Raw genomic sequence first — 20254 nt, 5'->3', positions numbered from 1 at the left:
TAACTATAAAATCAAAAGCAATGAGAAGATCTCAAATGATGAGGACCCTACTTTTGTGTAATTAAAATAAATTGCTACAAGCCTCTATTATAAATTCAAAATTTACACAAAATATCCTTAAGATAGATAGATTTTAGAAATGTTGGTGTTGATACATTAACTTCTAAGATTTCTCTTTTTTGGCCACCAAACTATATAGCATTGAGTTAACTCTGCATGGCTTTTGTTTTCTTAAACTTGAAGTATCTTCTCTCTCATAGCTGTGAGTTTCAAATGGCAAAAACAAAAACCAAACCAAACAAAACAGGCATCTTTTCTATAAGTGTATGATGATAGGCCATAGCATGTTTATGACTCTGGTTTCTTTCTATTTAGGTGGATTTACAGCTTTATACCATCACTGCTAACATTATTTAACTCCGCATGGGTAACACTGCCATGTAGAGTAAAATAGAAAGTTGCAAAATTTGGTAGCTCTCGGAGTTTAACACTAAACATATCCAAAGTCTATTCAGAATTTTGTGTGTTGTATTTTGCCATTTTTGTGATGTGTGGCCTTTTATTCTGTAACATCTAAATAAACATTAAACATAGAAAAAAAGAGGAATTAAGACACATCATGTACAAGGTCTCTGTGGTGAATGTGATCATTATGTATATTTAAAATGTATCAATAAACTTAGTAAAGAAAATGAGGTCTTGGACATATCGTTGGCTATGGGTGAGGGACACATTCAAACCACTGCAATCACGCATGCCCTACACTGCTCTGAAACCTGTGGTCCCCCTAAAGGAGTGGAGTCTGTTGCTTTTTAGAGGACTTTGTGATTGTCTTCAACAGAACAGAGGACCAGCGATGCTCCCTGACTTCTGGATCTCTGTGATGCTATGCACTTCCACATTCTGTAAGCAAAACACATTTTGGAGCCTAGCAACACCCTGAGATCCAGTGTACACGAGTTCATATGGAAGGACCACTGTGGGTGTTGTGGTCAGCTGAGACCTAGCTAACATTTAGCAGCCCTCAAGTCTGCCATCTCAGGTGCTAGCAATCACAGAACAGGGACAATCCATGTCCACTAAGCCTTGCCCAAACTACACAACTGTGAACAAAATGAATTGCTGTTGTTATATTCAGCCACTAAGTTTTAAAGCTGTTCGTTGAGTAGCAATAGGTAACAGGATCCAATATTCAATATTCATTAAACAACTGAGTGAATTACAATTGAAAATTTCAAAAGATACATGAGCTATATGTCCTGGACCTTTACCTGGTCAGATACAGACTGGACATGCACACATACGTACATACATCCACAAGTACACATGGGTGTGCACACACACACAGGCACACACACTTCTAGAGAATACAAAATGTTTCCACCTCTTTCATTCTGAATTAAGAGGTATGGGAGGGCCAGAAACTAATGTATCATGTGGCCCAAACCACATATTTTCCACATTAGCAGAATGAACTAAAACAGTCCCTGGCTGTACCTCCTTGCTACAATTCTTTACCCTACAAATATCCACCTTGCTCCTCAGAGGCAAGATGAAAAGTTTACCACAGGCTCACCTTGCTACCTTCTCTATTTAGAATACTGAAGAGACACAAAATGTGTGTAGGAAAGACACAAAGCTGCTATAAATGTACTAGTTATTTTTGATCATCTGTGTATCAAATTATGAAACACTTTCATCGCCTCTTTCTGTTAAATATTTTTTATTCATTTTCTTTCCTTCAAGGCTTCAAGATTTAGAGAGTCCAGATTGTGGCCCAATTCCACAACAAAGAACTTTTCAGGATTCTAGAAGTGTTCTGTATCTTCTGCATTCAATGGACAGTTATCTGTCAAACATTTGTGATGCGGCTAGTATGGCTGAGGATCTGAGTTTTGATGTAGTTTTACTGTAATTCCCAAGTAAACAGTGTCTTTGTACAGCGTATTTACAAGACCACCCTAAGCCTTGAAATCCTCACTGGTGTGTCTCAGGCAAACCACACGCTAAACCTCATCATGCTTATTGGTTCTTTTACTAATTTGAACAGTCTAACCCCTGGTCTACTGTGGGCGGATTGCTCCTGACATTCTCTGCGATAGCACGCCCATCGAGATCTGCAACTTTTCTCCCATGACTGCTTCATGCCTCAGTGACAGTAGACAGATTCCTGAGCTGTGGTCACAAGTGCTGATTTCTGAGGTTATCCAAGTTCAGAGTCATGGGATGGATAAGAATTAAAATTTCCCCTGCGTGCACAAACTGTGATGCATGAAGACAAAAAAGACGTCCAGCGAGATTTTCTAACATGATTTTTCTCAACTCTAGAACCCTAAAAGTATATTTGGTGTCTGAAAAATGGCAGAGGTCATGAGCATTATCTAAATAATAGGGTGAAGTTGCACAGTACTTTGTTTACAATCAGAATTCAAACTTCTCAGTTTGACCTCTCTGGAGAGTGCTTTGCGTCCTGCGTCACTTCCCCAGTGTCGACCTCCTGCTATTCATCCACAGGAGCGCATCCTACCCAGTGGCCTGAGCGCCCAACACCACAGCCACTGCCTCTGGGGTTCTCACACAGGCTCAATGCCCTGGTATCCAGATTACAAACATGGGGCTTTCTGTGACTTGCACATCATTGGAAGACTTATGCGCCCTTAGGTTTCAGCTCAGGAAGACTTCCAGTATTTTCTGCCTTGAGTTGATTCTGCTCTTACACACCTTAAAACACATGCTATATTTGGAAAGTATTAAAGTTATACATGTATTTTATTTTTCTTGGTAAGTTATGAAATAGCTGTTAAAGCATAGGGCCATTTTACTCTACTCTGCACCTTGTGATACTGACTAAATTGAGGCAAACATGTCCGACATGTCCCATCATCACACTGCCGTCTTGATTCATGCCATCCTCTACCAATAATGCCAAAGTCTTCTCTGTTGATTTACATTCTCGCAAAAGTATATAATACTTTCAATATCTTCAAACCAAATGTGACACAAAAAGCCATACTGGCTATGGCAAAATAAATGTTTGATTTTTGTTTTTCTGTGTTAAAATTTTCATGCAGATTTCAAAGAATCATGTGTTGGCCATTGTTTAGACTGACGGATTTGAGCTAATGGATGAAAAGGGACCGCAAAAGTCAAAGTACTGGCTGTGGATGCACAGTGTTATTAGTACAGAAAGCCCTGCCAACTACCCGAGGAGAGCTGGAATCCACAGTGACATAGATGCTACTCACACACACACTACATATTCATTACCAGCGCAAAGCAAAAGTTCAGCTAAGTCAATAATATCACTTTCTCTCACTGGCAAATCCGTATATTAGCTAGAATGAAGTCTCTTGCTCCTAATCTGTTTCACGCTCCATTATTACCCTTCTCTTCTCATGTAATTAAAATGTAGCAGGTAGCTGATACACTGGAGGGAGTGTCTGTATTAAAAATACTTCTTCATAATCAGATTCAAGAACTCATCTCATTTATGATCTGTCTACCTCAATAAATCAACTAATATTTCATTTTAAAAGCCATATAAAGCTCTATTAACCTATCTTTATACATTTTAATTTAAAGTGACTACCTACTCATAACTTTGCCCCATTCATTTATTCAGTAAACATTCTCTAAGTACCTTCTATGAGCTGTGTATATAAAGGTGAAGAGTTTAAGGTGACTGTCTTTGGAGCTTACACTAGCAGGGAAGACAGGCGAGAAAATAAATACACAGAGTATTGACACCAAGCACAGCCAAGGAGGGAGTCCTGGGCTCAACCTGGGATAACCTCAGAGAATAAATAAGAAAAAAGAATCTTTAAAATGGCAATGTGGAGAGAAGGTCAAATGTCAGCACACTTTTCAAGTGAAATCTGGCCTCTCTTAAGGAAAGGGAGTCCACACCCTTCAAGTACAGGCCTCAGTAACATGTGTCTTTGCTTGTCCATCCCATAACTGCCAATGTCTCTGACCCTGATGGGGGTTTACATCAGGGTTGTGATGTATTACATTACAGTGTGATGTGCAAAATATACTGGGACAATAGGGTCTCTGCTGTGATTTAATCTGGGTAATAACAGGAAACAGAGACAGGTAGAGGGGGGCAAAAGGGAAAATCATTACATGGGGAAGGTCAGAGCACATGCAACCTGAAGTTGCAAGCAAGCAGAAAATATACAAAAGAAAGAGATCACCTCAGCAAAAGGTAAAATAGAGGGGGAACCTTTCCTGCAAAGTGAGTATTACAAGGCCAGCAAAGTGAGTATTACAAGGGTCCAGGAAAGACAGAGGGTAGGCATTCCCAGAGGACTGGGTCCCACTGCTGAGGCTCACCCCTACTCCCACCAGTGTCCTGCATTCCTTTAAGGTCCCTCTCCTCATCCCGTGGCATATGCACCCTCACTTTCCTCTGCTTGAGTTCGCTTGATAGGGTCACAGTTCCTTGAGCCTTCCCAAAACAGATGTTGTGTCAGTGTCCTGAGTTATGGAACATGCTGGCCATTCTCTCTGGCTCTTACTGTTTTACAATGTGTCCAATTTACAAGTATTAGAATGCCTTCCCCTGACCCTCAGTGGATCTCTATCTTCCTTTAGGGTAAATAAATCATGTTGTAGACATCACACTGCACAAATTCAATTTGTCTTCACGAAAAATAGCCCTTGGAAAACAGACAGCGTTGTGTACTGATTAAGAACATAGACTCCAGAGCCAGATTTCCTGCAACTCAAGTCTAGTCTCATCACTCACTGGGCATGTGACCTTGGGCAAGTTGCTGTACTTCTCATACTGTGCATCTTCAAACATGGATAACAGTGGTGCCTGCCTTACAGGACCTTTTATGAATATTGGGGAAGTTTTTAAAATACGCTGTGTAAAGGTTTTAAACAAATGGACGTCTGTTTCTTACATGATCACAAATAATAATGATTTCGATTTTGCAGTTCTTATGGCTAAAAAGAGAGCCATAAGTCAAGATCTACATTATACAGTTATAGATAATACAAGGACGAATTGTACACCCAGCACTGACCAAGTGGTTGACCTACATTATCTCAAGTGTGTGCTCTACAAAAGGCAAAGTATAACGCACACACAGATATTGACAGCCAACTGTGTATCAGCTACTAGGCTGAGACTATAACAATGAATGGAACATAACCCTTGCCCTTGAGAAGTTCCCAGGGAAGCTGGCGTGACTGAACTGTGTCAGAAGACCTCATGATCTACCTTGGGTACATCACGTGTAAAATGAGGTTGTCTAATGAAGTGACTCTCAGAGTTTCGATTGCATTTAGTTTTACATGCACTGGAGCAAGAGATCATGCCACATACTGATGATTCTGAAGCTTTTTTAGTTTGCCACTTAATAACCACTTGCACTAAATGATAGGGTAGATAATCAGTACTGTAGTACTTAGGTCTTCAAGGCCAGTTTATTTAGATTGGGCTACAGAAAATGCTGGCAGAAGAAACAGTAGCCTTCTATTAAGTGAGGCACTGCATGACCATGGGAAGGACCAAAAGAAACAATGTAGTGTCCAACAGAAGGGTGCCTCAGAAGACACCCAGCCTAACAATTCAATTCTATAACGATCCCGAGAGGAGTCAGGTGATGGAGTTCATTGCTTGCCAAGTTAGGCATGCAATCCATGAAAATCACTCTAGAGTTTCTTGCAATGCTCAATATGTCAACATATCTCATAGGCCAGGATCCATAGTCAGACTTCTTGGCTTCAAATCACCACTCTGCCACTGTATAATTCTGAGATCCCAAATCAAGTTACTGAACCTCTCTCTCCCTTGTGAAAATGGTATCATAATGGTATCCAGCTTGGTAAAATTTAAGACAGACAATATTTTCAAACTGCGGCACCACAAGGGCTGGCACAAACCCAGCTTGCAAAAGGCAGTGATGATGATGTCAATGATGCTTTCAAAGACCATACACAGCACTGACTGTATGCCAGGCTCTGGTCTCAACACTGGACATTCCTCACCTCCTCTGCTATTTACAACAGTCCTCTGAGAAATGTCCTGCTATTACGAATGGGAAATGGCAGCACAAAAAGTTTGACAAATTTGTCAAACACCACACACTAAGTGGCAGAACCAAGAATTGACCTCAGGACATCTGTCCGCAGTATCTGAGACTTCCATCACTACAGTCCTGGGAAGGGTCTCTTGTGACTTCCTGCTGTCTACACTGAGTCTGCTTACTTATGTGTCAGATGCTGCTGTAAGTGCTTAACATGCCGGCACAGTACCCCAGCACTCTAGAAGCTGAGGCAGAAGGATCACCTTGAGTTCTAAGTAAGCCTGGGCTACATAGCAAGTTCAAGGTCTGCCTCAACTACATAGTTAGACCCTGTCTCTAAATAAATGAATTAATGAATGCACGCATGCATTCTTAGCATAAATCAACTCACTGAAACCTCACACTAGCCCATGACTCATTTCACCATTACATTTGTGTTAAATGCTTATATTAACCCAAGGGGACCAAGGAAAGATGAAGACAATGCAAGAAGACAGCTATCTGCTTACAGTACAAGGAAAGTGAGCTAGAAGCTTAACATTCACAGAAAACATCACTGATGCCTCAGATGGGTGGGGAAATTATTACTCATGATACAGAATGGGCAATGAACATAATGATCCATTTTGCTAACTCCCTAATTTTCTTGAAAACCCAGATCTTTATAGTTATTGATATAGTAATAGGTAACAATGTAGTGGGGTTGAGCTTTGACACCAAATATCTGTTTTTCCCTGAAAAGCTGTGTGTCTATCAGTGAGTCATTCAACTTCTCTGGGTTTTCTTTCAGTACCATTGACTCAGTAGTACCTAAAGTGTACAGTTGTTTTACAATTTAACTAGAGAACTGAAGTGTTTTATATTATAGGTGGCACAAATGACACACAATAAATGTTATTTCCTTCCTTTAGCACAGTGTGTGATAAACTATAGTTCATTTGATTTTGCTATGCTGTGGCATAAGTGAAAGCCATGCTCTTCAATGTGGAGAAAAACTTTAAAAAGTTTAACCTTTCTCATTCACTAGAAATGAACAGCAAAATATTCTGCTACGAGCAGAGGAAAGCAAAATAATTTTTTCTGTACTTACCTCCAAGGCAAAACAATAAACCAAATAAAAATAAAAAGAATAAAACAAAACTTTTGTTCTATGTGCACAATGGCAATACGGGAAGGGCTTTTTTAGCATACACCCCTAAGGGTGACATGGAAATGCAAATCTGACAACAAATAAGATGCTAGATACTCAATTGTGGATAATTTGCCAGGCCCTCAGAAACTTTCAGATGACATCATTTTCTTGGTTCACTTCTATCCAGGGTTTGATTATAGTGTAAGCTTTCCCAAATCCCAATTTGTGAAATGATTCCAGCATATAAAACACTGCTTCTATGGATGTTTTTAAAGCTCCGAGTAAAATGCTTAGCTCCTACTTTTTTATCCTTTGCGCTTTTATCTTGCATTCTGCAGTATAACTGATTAATACTTCATTCTTTTTGCAAGGTCTTCATTGTCAGTAAATTATTATTTGTGCCACAGAATTATAATTCTAAAAGAATATGTTTTATGCTGAGATTGATGGAAATATGCTTTTGACTTGTAGGGTAAGACCAATTTTCTAACACTTCAGTTCTATTTCCTCAAATGCATTACTGCTATAAAGCACCAATTATGGTTAATAATGACATTATTCGCACCTCAGTAAGTACTTGGTTTGGTAAAGCTTTAAGGACGTTTGACTTCAGCAATCAATTTCGTTAACTACAGGAAATGGTTGATTTCATATAGATTATTACTTTAATGTTGTATCGCTCCCCAAGCTCACATATACTCAGAGCTAAGTGGCTCTCCATATACATTTACATATACTTCTTTGAAGTGTGCCCCAGCAAAAACGCATTCTAGGAGCCATATTTGTATATTGTCGGTTATCAAGGTGTGAGGTCCTATTTTTCACCTCTTTACTTCTAAAATTTGGGACTATAAATGATGCTAGTCTGCACAAAATTCCCCCCCAAAAAAAGGATGATAAAGGATTAGTCTTAAGCAGAGGGTTGAAGGGACACAGAATCCCAGTTGAATTCCAGAAAGTAACAAATTTGTTTTTACTTTTTGGACCCCACCTTCCAGTTGTCTGACCAGCCAAAACCTGGAAATCTCTCAAAATGTTTTCTCATCCCTCTATTCCTATATTCAACAACTAGAGCTGTACTCAAAGCATCAATTTCATCTTTTAAATGTCTTTTGAATCATCCCTCTCTATGTTACTATCCAAGCTTTACCTTCTTCTCTTTTATATTACAATACTAAAGCTCTTCTACTCTATAAGTCTTCAAAGTTCAAATTAAGAACAGTATAGAGCATGTACAATGACAGGAGGTAATTGTGACTCCTTGGACTTAAGACCAGATGTACTCAGGGCACCCTTTACAACTCTGAGGTGCAAGACCTTTCTTCATTCCAGGGCCTCGGTGTAGCCAGGCTTTCTGGGCTGTAAAGCTGATCATGTCTCTTTTCTCTGCTTAAACACATCTCTCAATTCTGCTTGTCCACAAAGTGTAAGTTCAAAAGGAATTTATTCACAAGATAGCTATGATAATTGTACTACTAATTTCTATTAGTTCACTCAAAGGAACAGTTAGGGCCGGTATGGTTTGATCAATTTTGCATACCTATATCTTGTAATCCAGGAAACTACTTTGAAGGTAATAATATGCAATATAACAACTATTGTTATTTTCCTATCATCTCATTTTGAAATTCTGTATCATTTTTGTTGTTTTTTTCTCTCTTAAAAAAAAGGTATTTACTAATTTCAAATAAGAAACAGAATCTACTGTGCTCCACAGCACTATTACCTTGGACTCCAAACATCTCCATGGAAATTGGCCAATATAAGAAGGAGGTGTGATCAAAGTATATGGTAAATGTTTAAATATTAAAAATTACAGTCAAATACATTGTAATATTGTCCTTCAAAATATTCCTCCTCACTTTGAACATATTTATCCCATTGCTCAGGCCACATTTTGAAGCAGTTGTAGAAGCCCTCATTCATGAATGTCTTAAAGGGGTGAGATAAAGAATATGGTGAATGCTGCTGCTGAGTGCCATTCAACGGATAGGCAGGCTTGTGAAACCGTCGGGGTCATCCTCATCCGCGTATACACTAAATCTAGCACTGTGCAACTTCTAGCTCTTTCCCAAAGACAAAATGGCCACAGAAGGTAAACATTTGAATAGATTCAGGACACTGCGTCAGCAGTGATGTTGTAGTGTCATTATCAAAGACACTAACAAGGACCTCTATAGCTACGTCAGAAAGTGTGAAGAATACAGCATCAATGTGTTCAAAAAGAGGGGAACAATTCTGAGGTGAACTAATGTCAATTTGTCTTTTACTATTATAAACTAAAAGATTGAAATTTTTTCAACCATAACTCATAATCCTCCAGAGGTGATACTGAAGTACAGAATCTTTTCCATATAGTTTGAACTAAATGAACTTTCACCCCCAGATAAAAATCTGTAACATAAATAAGGGATGAAGACACACAAAGCAACCATGCAGCCCTCCCTCCTCTCAAGTTCCACCTCTCTGGGAAACACATGGAAAAATTGTTATCTGGAGTGCTAACGGCAATACAATGCACTTAAGTGTAGACCCAGGAGCACCAGCAGGAGTCTCTCCATGTAAGGAAAACAGAGAAGTCCATGCTCAAAAAAACTGCCTGGCCAAAGGCAAAGAAGTATGATCATGTACAAGGTGTCAAGCATAAAAATGACCATAAAATTAAGAAAAATAAATGCCTATTATCGTACATGGGATTTTCACATGAAACTCCTATTGTTCACGAAAGGCAACCATAACAAAATTATCAAATAAGAGTGGTTCCTCTTACCAGTCCAATTATTAACTTTTGACATCAGGACAAGGGATCGTTTCTCAGGGCCACTGTCTGTCTCCTCCCTAATAAGTTCAATTATTTATATTGCTCACATTGACTACAGTCACTAAGTAAAAAACTTCATAGTAATGACAAATTATTTTTCCACAATAAACTTTTCATTTGAACTTCAACAAGTAAATGCTCAGTCTGCACAAGGACCTTAGGCACCAACGGTAAGAATTTATTTAAGGAAAAATAAACAAATTCCTGAACAATGAAATGATTTCTCTCATTTCCATCTTATCCATGTAGTGGCGAAAATGTTCCTCCAGAAGCGGAGAAGATTCTCAAATAATCATACCGTTGTGCAAGGACGTGTAACTAGAGAGCTAAAATTCTTAAAAGATGCTCAAAGTTTAATTGTGCTTATATTTTCCAGCCCACACTTCACAAAACCCTTTATAATCACTCCCAAAATTGGGTAAAATTCAGTACTTGGAATTTGTTCTATATTTATTCCTGCATAATCCACTCAAAGTCCTTGCAAGCCACAGGATAGATAATGCAGCCCCCCAAATAGAGGAAAGAATGTAGAAGGACCCAAAGAACAGAAATGCCTCTAAATTGGATTACTAGCCTCAGACGAATTAATATTAGATAGAAGTTCACATCCACATCCAATGTGAATAGAAATTCTTTCGAACTCCAACACCAGGTTACAGTATATTTTGAATCCTGCCACCATCACTGTTCATCTTGCTTTATGCTTCCCCTCCCCTCAAGGGCTACAAAACAAACAAATGTGGTTCTACTTACAATTGTGAAGTTCATGACTTTAAGAATCCAGATGGTCATGGCCAAGTTCACCAATATTAAAATCATGAGGAGTAGGACAAAGAAATACAGGCATCGTTTCCGCCAGCCGTAAATCCCCACTTTGTATACCTGTGGCCCTTCGGAGCTGGGCATGGTGCTCCTGTGGTGTGTGTACTGCTCCTGAGGCATCTGAAACAAACAAGGTGAGAGAAAAGCACTGACATTAAACCAGAGAGAGAGAGAGAGAGAGAGAGAGAGCGAGGGAAGGAGGGAGGGAGAGAGAGGGAGAGGGAGACAGAGACAGAGACAGAGAGAGACAGGAACAAATCAGCTGATGAGAGATAAGGCTGGCTCTCACAATTCTAAAACTGTCCTCTATAGACAAAACTGGCTCCTTGGGGTGCTTGCTTTAGTCCTCCTATTTCACACAGCCCTCTTTCCTCCTGTATCTGAGGCACCTACATCAGCACATACGCCACAAGGAAAGGGGCTCTGAGGTAGGCATTCTCCACCTGATTCAGAATTCCAACTTGGTTTCTTTCCAGAAACTTATAAAAGACCTAAAAGCAAAACTTGGAATTAACCTGAGAAAATAAATTAACCCTGGAACTTCATCCTTTTAGTATAAAGATACTATTTGGGGAATTTATTAGGAGAGAACTAAATATAAATTTCAAATGCAATCATCTGGTATTGCCATACGGTTGGTAGTAAAGGTAACCATTGGACCCTTTCCTCCTGTTTAGAGTTCAAAAGGAATCTGGTGGACCCATAGCTGAGCTTCATTTGACCTGGAATCTTCAGCAAAAGACAGTGTACTAAACATCCCACTACCCTCCATGTACATCCTTGTGAGTGAGGCAAGTCTGACTGCTGTCAATTTACTTATTTAGTGAATGGAAAGAAGGGTCAAAGTCAAGTAAAATGTGCACATGCCTTGGAGGAGCTTATAGGCTGACAGGAAAAGGAAGTAGTTAAACACTGATCACAGCAGAGTGAGATAGGTCATAAACAGATCTGTCAACCTCAAGTCATGTATCAATCCCCTTGAAAGTCAAAAAACTTTCCTAAATCCCTGCTCTTGACAAAAATAACCCCTATACTAGCATTACTAATTAACCTCCAACACAGATGCACATAATCTTTCCTTCTTTCATTTTCTCAAGTCAAAACACATTTTAAAAAGCTAGGTACAAACAAATCTATACAATGCCCATCACATGACCTTGCAAACAAACAAGTGCCATGAAGTAGGATTTGCTGAAACTGAGTTGCACGACTGTGATACCCAGGACTTTGGCACACTGGGTTCAGACCATAGCATCCATCCCTACTGCGCCTTGAGCTGTGCGACATGGCCTCTACAGCTTGTCTCGTCCAGATTACTGCACACCCTTGCTGTTAGCATTTTCACTTCATTTGGCCCTGATGGAGGCACACTGTCTCTATTCTCCTCAAAGCCGATGGCAATTAATTTAGTGGTGTCCAAATGACCAAAATGACAAACCAAAATGCAGGTCCCAAAATCATAACCTTGGCTATTAGGTCATCATCCAGATGGTTTAGAACATTATTTTAGAGAATCATCAAAATGGACACATAAAATCTAATCCTGTCCCATAGAACTCATGGCCACCAGGCATACTTGTCATCTGCCTCATTCCAAATCATACTTTAATGCTGAAATTTGAAAGCAGTACCCACAGATATTTATAGAATGGATGAAAACATAATTGTAAAATTATGAGCAAATGAAGGAGTTTCCATTCACTGCAATCTGGGAGTATTCAGCAGTCCAAATCCAACACCACCAGGAGGTTCTTGTCGCTATTCTTGCAAATTTCCATTTCAGGCTCCATAAACACCAGTTCCCGGATAGGAAGCTTTATGCTTTAAGATGATCTCAATTCATTACTCAGCTCCTCAAACTTCTGTAGATAAGGAATGTTAGAAGAAGATGAGAACACAAGAGTCATCCTTCACTGGCCTTTTTATACACCAGAATCAGTCAGCATTAGAAAGTATCTTCTAAGCTCAAAGGAAATTGTACTTTTATCTTCCATTAAATCATATTCTAAATAAAAAATGGGAAGTAGAAAGATAGATCTTGCTCAGATGGGAAAAGCGTAAAAAATGGAATTGAGCTATATTATGTCCGTGTACCAACTTCACACAAGGAATATACACCTGATTACTTCAAACATGTACTAATATATACAAATACATGAAAATAATCACAGGATCTTTTACTGTTACCTGCAAGGTCCTTTGGTTTCAGTGTCCCAATTTATGGAAGAGATGAACTAAGATTAGAGAGTGAACCCACTGGTGCCTGGCTAAGGGGATTATGACAGAGCAAGGGCATGAATGACACCCTGTCTCTTGCAGGCATGATAAACAGTGAGAAACCACACACATGGATATAGGGAACCTCGTGATTCTGCCCCCAGGCCTTTTCTCTGTCACTTGCTTCAACCAATAGTATCATTACATAAGTTAGATACACAGAGTCATTTACTGAAATGATATGTTCAGTAAGTATAAGAGGGTGGGGATCTGCATACCATGGCTGTGATTACTTTTTCATTCAAGGACTTTTAGAACTGAACAGGATGCAGTAATCAGTTCAATAGGGATTCTCAGTCCTACATGTACATCATGTTCACTTTACAGCTGTTGAAAACTTTCACACTCGCATTAACAATCACAAGTAGAACACCCAGAAATCACTAGTTATAAAAGCTCCCCAGGTAATGCTAAGGGTAGACTTGAATTGCGTTGGTCTACAACAATGACATGGAGCCTTGACTGTGCATTCAAATCCAAAAGAAGCTTAGCGCATAAACTTCTGATGTCTACCAGTAGAATCTAGGGTATGAAAAAAGTCGTCCAGCTGACTCTAAGCCTTTGAGAGAACATCTAAAATATGGCTTTCATTTTTTTGCATAGGATAAGCATTGTAAGACAAAAATCTTGTGAAAAATTTTATATGTAAAACAGGAGAAGAAAAATACCAGAAATAAGGGTCTGGCTACATTTGAGGCATTTCTGCAGAATCCTTGGGCTTCTAAGAAGCACTGATTGTCTCCATTGCCGTTACTGACTAGCTGAGGTAATGAAGGCCAGGAAGTAGTAGGTCCCTTTTAAGTCACATGGAGAATTAGAAACCGAGCAGGGGTTAGAATTCAGAGCTTTTGTTGTATGGTGTAGCGGCCCATTCATATTTCATGAAGCTCTTGCCCCCTCACTGATTTGGTGAAACTAAACAAATGAGGCACATGAAACAAAATACTCCATTTGCCAACTTGTAAAATAAATAAAGAACAGGAGTGAGCAATTTTCTGCAACTGGTTATAAGACAAGGCCTTGCCAGGCAAAGACAAAGTAATGAATACATCTGTTATCAATAATCGTACACAAAAAGAGAAAATTTAGATATGCTGAGATCATTAATTTTCCTACTAAAAAATCAAAATATGTTGAAATATTAAAGACAAAAAGGAGAAAGACAACGTCTATGCTGTATTTTTTCTTGTTCCTTTCTGGGAGAAATTTATTGCCCCGGAAAGGAAGCTGAAGTCGCACATCTTTCCTTGGACAGGCCTCTCTCAAGTTCTTGGAATGGGCCCCAGTCATGCATGTACATATTCCACATTTCTCTGCAACTGGAAAAAATAAGCTGGTTTAATTTCAACTAGTTAAACCCTGATTTTTCTCACCGGGTTCACAGGTAGTTTGGAGCCCCATGAAGAGGATATTCAATCAGGGCTTCATATGGTTTAAGAGCTATGGAATATATTAATTGGGTTGCAGTCACTTTCCTGAAGAGGGACATTATTGCCAGTGCTGCTGGTATAGTTGCATCTCCCAGGAATACTACTTCCATCTAGAACACAAAACCCCCAAGCATGATGACAGAAAGGTACCAGACCAAAAGGACACCCTGCAGGGTGAATGTGAGAGTGGCCAGCACCGGAAATGCCATGGTACTGGTAGAGGGAATGGGAACAGGAAATTTTCAGATGTGTGAAATTTTCAGATGTGTGAAATTTTCAGATGTGTAAAATTTTAATCGTAGAATTCAATTTTTATTGATGTCTACTCCAAACAGAAATTCTCTTCTGTCAAGACGCTCCAATTCATTATATATAATTATGAACGCTCCACACATTTTTCTTTTTTGTAGAAATCACAGAAAACAGAATCAGAACACTTGTGTTTGTAGATTTGGTACAGCAGGTGTTTCGCTATGTAACGCTGCAAACTTTATGTATCATAATCATCACTAATTAAAAATTTTCTGTCAAAACTGCCATAGGAGATAATTATGTTTCTATTAACTATTTGCCACTGTCACTCTCTGCATAGATGTCACTTGAAGAGGTAGGCAAGGGCTCTGCACCTAAAATCTGTAGAAATATGCAAGATGGTTAATTATTAACAATATTATTCTAAATTTTGTGATGTTACCTTTTAAAAATTAATACTTTAATTTCATTTCTCATTCTAAATACCTAGTTATAGTTTGAGCTGAAGTTTTTCACTGCTAATCTTTAAACTTTTTTTCTTACAGCAGCCACCCAAGTTATTCAAACTTCTAGCCTCACAAATCCCAGATCCTGTTAGTCCGCCCATCAAGTATCCTAAGCATATACCAAGAGCTCTGAGCAACATCACCACAGATACTGCTGCCAAGAGGGACTCAGGGGGATGTAAAATTGTCTCTGTTACAGTGGGAGCGATTTTTCAGAACTTAGGATGCATACGAATCACTCTGGGTCTGAGTCCTCTATCTCACACCAAGAGTTCTAATTCAGTAAGGCTGAGGGGTGCCTCAGGAACATGTAGTTGTAACAAATATCAAACTTGATACTGACGCAGGTACCTCAGGGAACATCTTTGAAATCACAGATTTAGCCCAATGTAGAGATGAACCCCAGCCCCATCTTTACCCCTTTGGTGATTTTTGCTTGGATCATCCCTCTTCCTCTTCTCTCCCTATACAAACACCTTTTTCGTCCTTCATACTTTTGCTGTATTCTATCCCGGGGTTTTCATTGCCATCACCTTCAACCAGCAGCTTATTTGTTTTTTACATTAAGTTTTAGAGGAGCATAGGTATTGTTTTGCCCTCTTGAGTTGAATAATTGTTTTTTAAAATCCTTGCTAACAACTTCACTGAGCCCGTTAACCCTTGCCAAGTCATTTTCTCAAGAATTCTCATGTTCTAACAGAAAATTTACAAGGCAGTCATCATCATTATAATTATTTAACAGTTAATAAAACCAAGGCATCGAGTAAGTACAGAGTACATTTAACATTAGAGTTTTTTATAGTTTTGGCAAATCGGTCATTAAACAGGTACAACTCCTTATTGCTGTTCAAAGAAAAAAAGCCCTTGGTTTATCTTTGGTGTTTTGATCCATGTGTTATTGTCTATTTGTTTCACTTAATGCTCACTGCTGCTCAGAGCTCCTAGATCCTTGTTAGGTCTAAGAAAGACATGTATTCCTTCATCAAAATTGGCACATTAAAACAGAAGTCACTGGGGGCCAGGGATTTAGCTCAGCGGCACAGCGCCTGCCTGGCAAGTGCAACGTCGTGAGTTCGATTCCCGGTACTGGAAGAAAACAAACAAACAAAAAAAAAAAAAACAAAAACTAACCAAACAAAAAACACAGAAGTCATTAAAATTCAATGTACTTTTTAAAATGCTCACTATCCTTGGATGGCTGAAGCTCTGAATAGTGACAACCTCCCTTCCCACCTGGAAACTTCATCTTTCTTTTGCGTTTGTGACCTGGCCAGCCCAGGGCCCTTTATCTACACTTTGAGCACTACCTGACTTTCGCAACTTTCTTTCTCTCTTCCAGGTTCTCATTGTGAGTCAGTGTTCTCTCTTTTTTCTCCTAGAGATCATCTTCAATGTATGCCGTCATGTGTGTTTCTAGGAAGACGACAGTAAGCTTACCATGGTTAACTCCAGTTCCATCTCACACTGAAGTTATTAAATGTTTTTCATGCATCTGCTTACTCACCAAACCGTTACAGAGCACTGGTCAAATTCCATAGACACTGTGCCAGGTTCTTAAGATACTGAAAGTAGCAACAGTTACCCTGTGTTTATGAAGCTCATCGTATAGTCACACTGGACACTGTAAATGCATAAAGAAACAGGAGAAATTGGGATAATGTGCCTATGTAAAAGGCATGTAGCAATATTAGAGTTTAACAAGGTGGCAGGTATTCTATGGAAAATGACTGACCAAGAGCGACCTCTGTGAAGATGCAACATTTGAGCTGAGACTCAAAGGGTACCAAAGTGAAGACGAGATGGAAGGCAGATGGAAGAACTCAAAGGCCAAGGCTCTGATGCATACAAAGCCAACAACACAACTGGCTCGAAACAGGTGAAGTGGAGCTGGGCATGAGATGAAGACGAAAATACTGGCTGGGATCAGGCTAGCCTTGGAGATCAGCATAAGAAGATCAGATGTTGCAGAAGAGGCAGTAAAACACGATGGCAGTAGATGAAACAAAGGAATGATCGCCTGATTTAAAATTCTAGGAAGCATATAGCAGTGTCCAAACTGTCACAGTTACAAAATAAATATTTATTGCTTGATGATGAATAACAACTTTTTTCCACCCGTTATAATAATCCTGCATCTAGTATACTCTAAAAAGCTGAATAACTCGGCAAAACGAATCTAAACCAATGTAATACATTCAGTAAAAGCCTTTCTTGCATCTATGGGGTGAATTTTAAAAAGGAGTCAAGCTCCAAAGGTATCCATCTCGCAATCACAAGACAATAGTAATTCCCATCAGTTTGTTGAGCTGTTTTACATTGGTTAATGTGATTTTAAATTATTTATATTTGTCATTTCTCTAAATATAGGCTCAGCTCTATTTTCTAAAACCTCCTTGAACACCAGTATCTCCTAAACTGTATCTCATAAGCTTGTATTTGCTCCATGAATGAATAAACAAAAATCAATGCAATGTTAAGTAACAATGCATCCTCTAGCAGGAAGTAAAAGAATGCCCATACTATCGAAGTAAAGGAATGAAAACTTATAGACCTTTCCCTTTCCAAAGGCACATGCAATTATGCATGCTAAGCTAAGCATGCATAAATCCAAAGCACTACTTCTTCGTGATGCTATTTTCAGTGTTCACTTGTTCCTAAACAAATCCAGCTGACTTTAAAATAATCTGTTTCTTGTATACAAAATGCAACAGTATTATATTTTCCTAAGAACAACACGGGCAAAACTTTCAATTGTTTCTGCCACTGCAGGGGAATAAATTGTCTATATTCAAAGCATTGTCATAGTATATACACCCATGAGCCTAGGCTAATTTGTTGTCAAAAATAATTGATATGAAATTTTCAAAAAATGTCATTCTCAATGAGTGTATTACTAAAGCATGATTTTGACAGCTCCAACTGTGTGAGCGCTGGCATCCAAATGTTTATACCTGGGGTCATATAACAAAGAATCAAGGACCTCATTTGAATGGATCGTTACAAGCTCCAGGAAAGGATCCGCTGTATGACATTCCATGAAAAACACTCTTCTAGGTCACATGGTCCTTTTTCATTTTGGACACTGTAGTCAACACCAACACCTCAGTGTCTTGCTGCTGTCCATGCCACTTTCTCAGTAGCCTCATAATGACCCAACATCAGTGAAGGAGCCCTCTGAACCCTATACAAATCTCACTCTCTTTGTGAAATATCCTTAAACCAGAACAAGTCTAGGGATTTATGCATTCATGTAGCCACTGTCCCTCTAATTAAAGAAACTACACTGAGGTTTACAATGATGAGTTCACTTCTTGACAAACTTTAACACCCTAAGAAAGGTACTGGCCTGATCAGACTCAGGAGGTCATTAATTCTACACTATGCTGACTCCCCTTTCTATATCTAGTAGGTATCAAACAGCTACTGTGAAAAATTTTGTTGTCCTCCTATACTCGTTTGGTAGGTATAGAAACAACGGAAGGTTTTGGGGCACAGACATACACAGCTCATGCCCTGTGTAAGTGTAAGTGACATATTCCCGTCTAGCACTATTCGGAGCCATCACTTTCCACCTGCTTTCAGTGTTTTATTTGTAGCAGAATTCTTTAGAAGAAAAAAATTTTCCATCCCTCAAAAGATCTATCTGGAAAGAAGTTATAGTAGCTACATTATCAATCTGTGGTGTGAGAATGCATTAAGTTTTCAGGGATGATCTTAAAAAAATAAGTAAACTTTCTTATGGCTGCATCAAAGCCATTAGGTTTCTGGATGATTTTTCTTTATAGCCTGGGCTTCATCAGTTTTATGAGGACAGAAGAGCTGAGCACAATAAGGCACCAGCAGCATCTTACTAATCCTTCCTTGACTCTATAGCTCATCACACTTCAGCTTATCTTGTTCCTACACGGCATTCATCACAGCGTGAATGAGTACAGTTCTCCTTCAGTTATGTACTATGGGGCACAGAAACAGGGAAAAGCCCAGGACTAGGTTTCAAGGAAACCTACTTTTTCAACCGTAAAGATCTTTTTTGACCCTCTACTACAGACCTGCCATCACAGTAAGTCCTGGGAAGCACAGATCTTCAAAAGGAAGAGAATGATCCTATTTCTGTTTTCATCCAGTTCCTATATTAGTTGGAGATGTGAACCACAAAAAAGGAAGCCCCCAAAAAAACTGAGGAATAAACTTACATGCTAGAAAGGAAGCAAAAGGAGTCCCATTAAAAACAGTAGAAAGTGACCCACTCTGGTCGTAGGAGGCCATCCTGGTAAGGTGACAATAAAGAGGAGCCAGAGCAAAGCTAGTTTTGATGGAGAGGCCTGAAGAGCATTCTCAGGGCTGGCCTTGAATGAGCCCCACAGGGAGGCTCAGAAATGTGGTTGTAGAGGGAGTAGGGTGTTATTGTACAGCAACAACAGTTATGATGAAGTATATGGAAAAAATAGAAAAATGACTAATTATCCTGTTTAGAAGCAAGATACAGGCAACAAATCAAGTGAGTTAGGGTTTTGGGTGATGCTACATGTTAAAATTTATGTTAGAGTGAAACACAAGCATGAATTACAGAATATGCAATTGTAATCAGCTTTATAAATAGCAGGCATAAGTTCTCTTAAGTTTCATGATAATTTCCAGAGTTTAGTGTGGAATCTGAACTATTTTAGACTATAGTCTTCCATTAGCTATGTTAATCTGTGGTTTCTGATTTAAAATTATTTGCTTTCAAAGGGTTGTTTTTATTCAGTCATCCATACAAGGCATTAGTCTTGGATGGCTAATGTCTGGTAAAATTTGGGCAATTGCAGCAAACTCATCACTTTTAGTTTTGACATAGCAATCAACTTTATTTTTCTTTTAAAATTCATCCAGAAAAGTAAAGGCGTCTTTTGTAGCCTAGGGATGGTATTTCTTTCTAAACAAATACTGTGGTTAATTTAAGAGTTAGTATTCCACATTTTAACTAAGAACTGAAA

The 20254-nt window shown here is 39.0% G+C and overlaps 1 protein-coding gene across 2 annotated transcripts in view; it reads right to left on the bottom strand.

Annotated features, from left to right (window-relative positions):
• Positions 1-20254, bottom strand: part of Sgcd (sarcoglycan, delta (35kDa dystrophin-associated glycoprotein)) — a 546765-nt gene that overhangs the window by 343365 nt on the left and 183146 nt on the right. For both annotated transcript variants that reach the window (XM_013508746.1, XM_005376219.2), the window contains exon 2: positions 10745-10933. In XM_013508746.1, the coding sequence (XP_013364200.1) occupies positions 10745-10933 (189 nt within the window). The remainder of the gene's footprint in view (positions 1-10744; positions 10934-20254) is intronic.

Source organism: Chinchilla lanigera, unplaced genomic scaffold (genome assembly GCF_000276665.1).
Source record: "Chinchilla lanigera isolate Chin_1 unplaced genomic scaffold, ChiLan1.0 scaffold00007, whole genome shotgun sequence".
NCBI lineage: Eukaryota > Metazoa > Chordata > Mammalia > Rodentia > Chinchillidae > Chinchilla > Chinchilla lanigera.
This window is presented reverse-complemented; position numbering and strand designations above follow the sequence as displayed.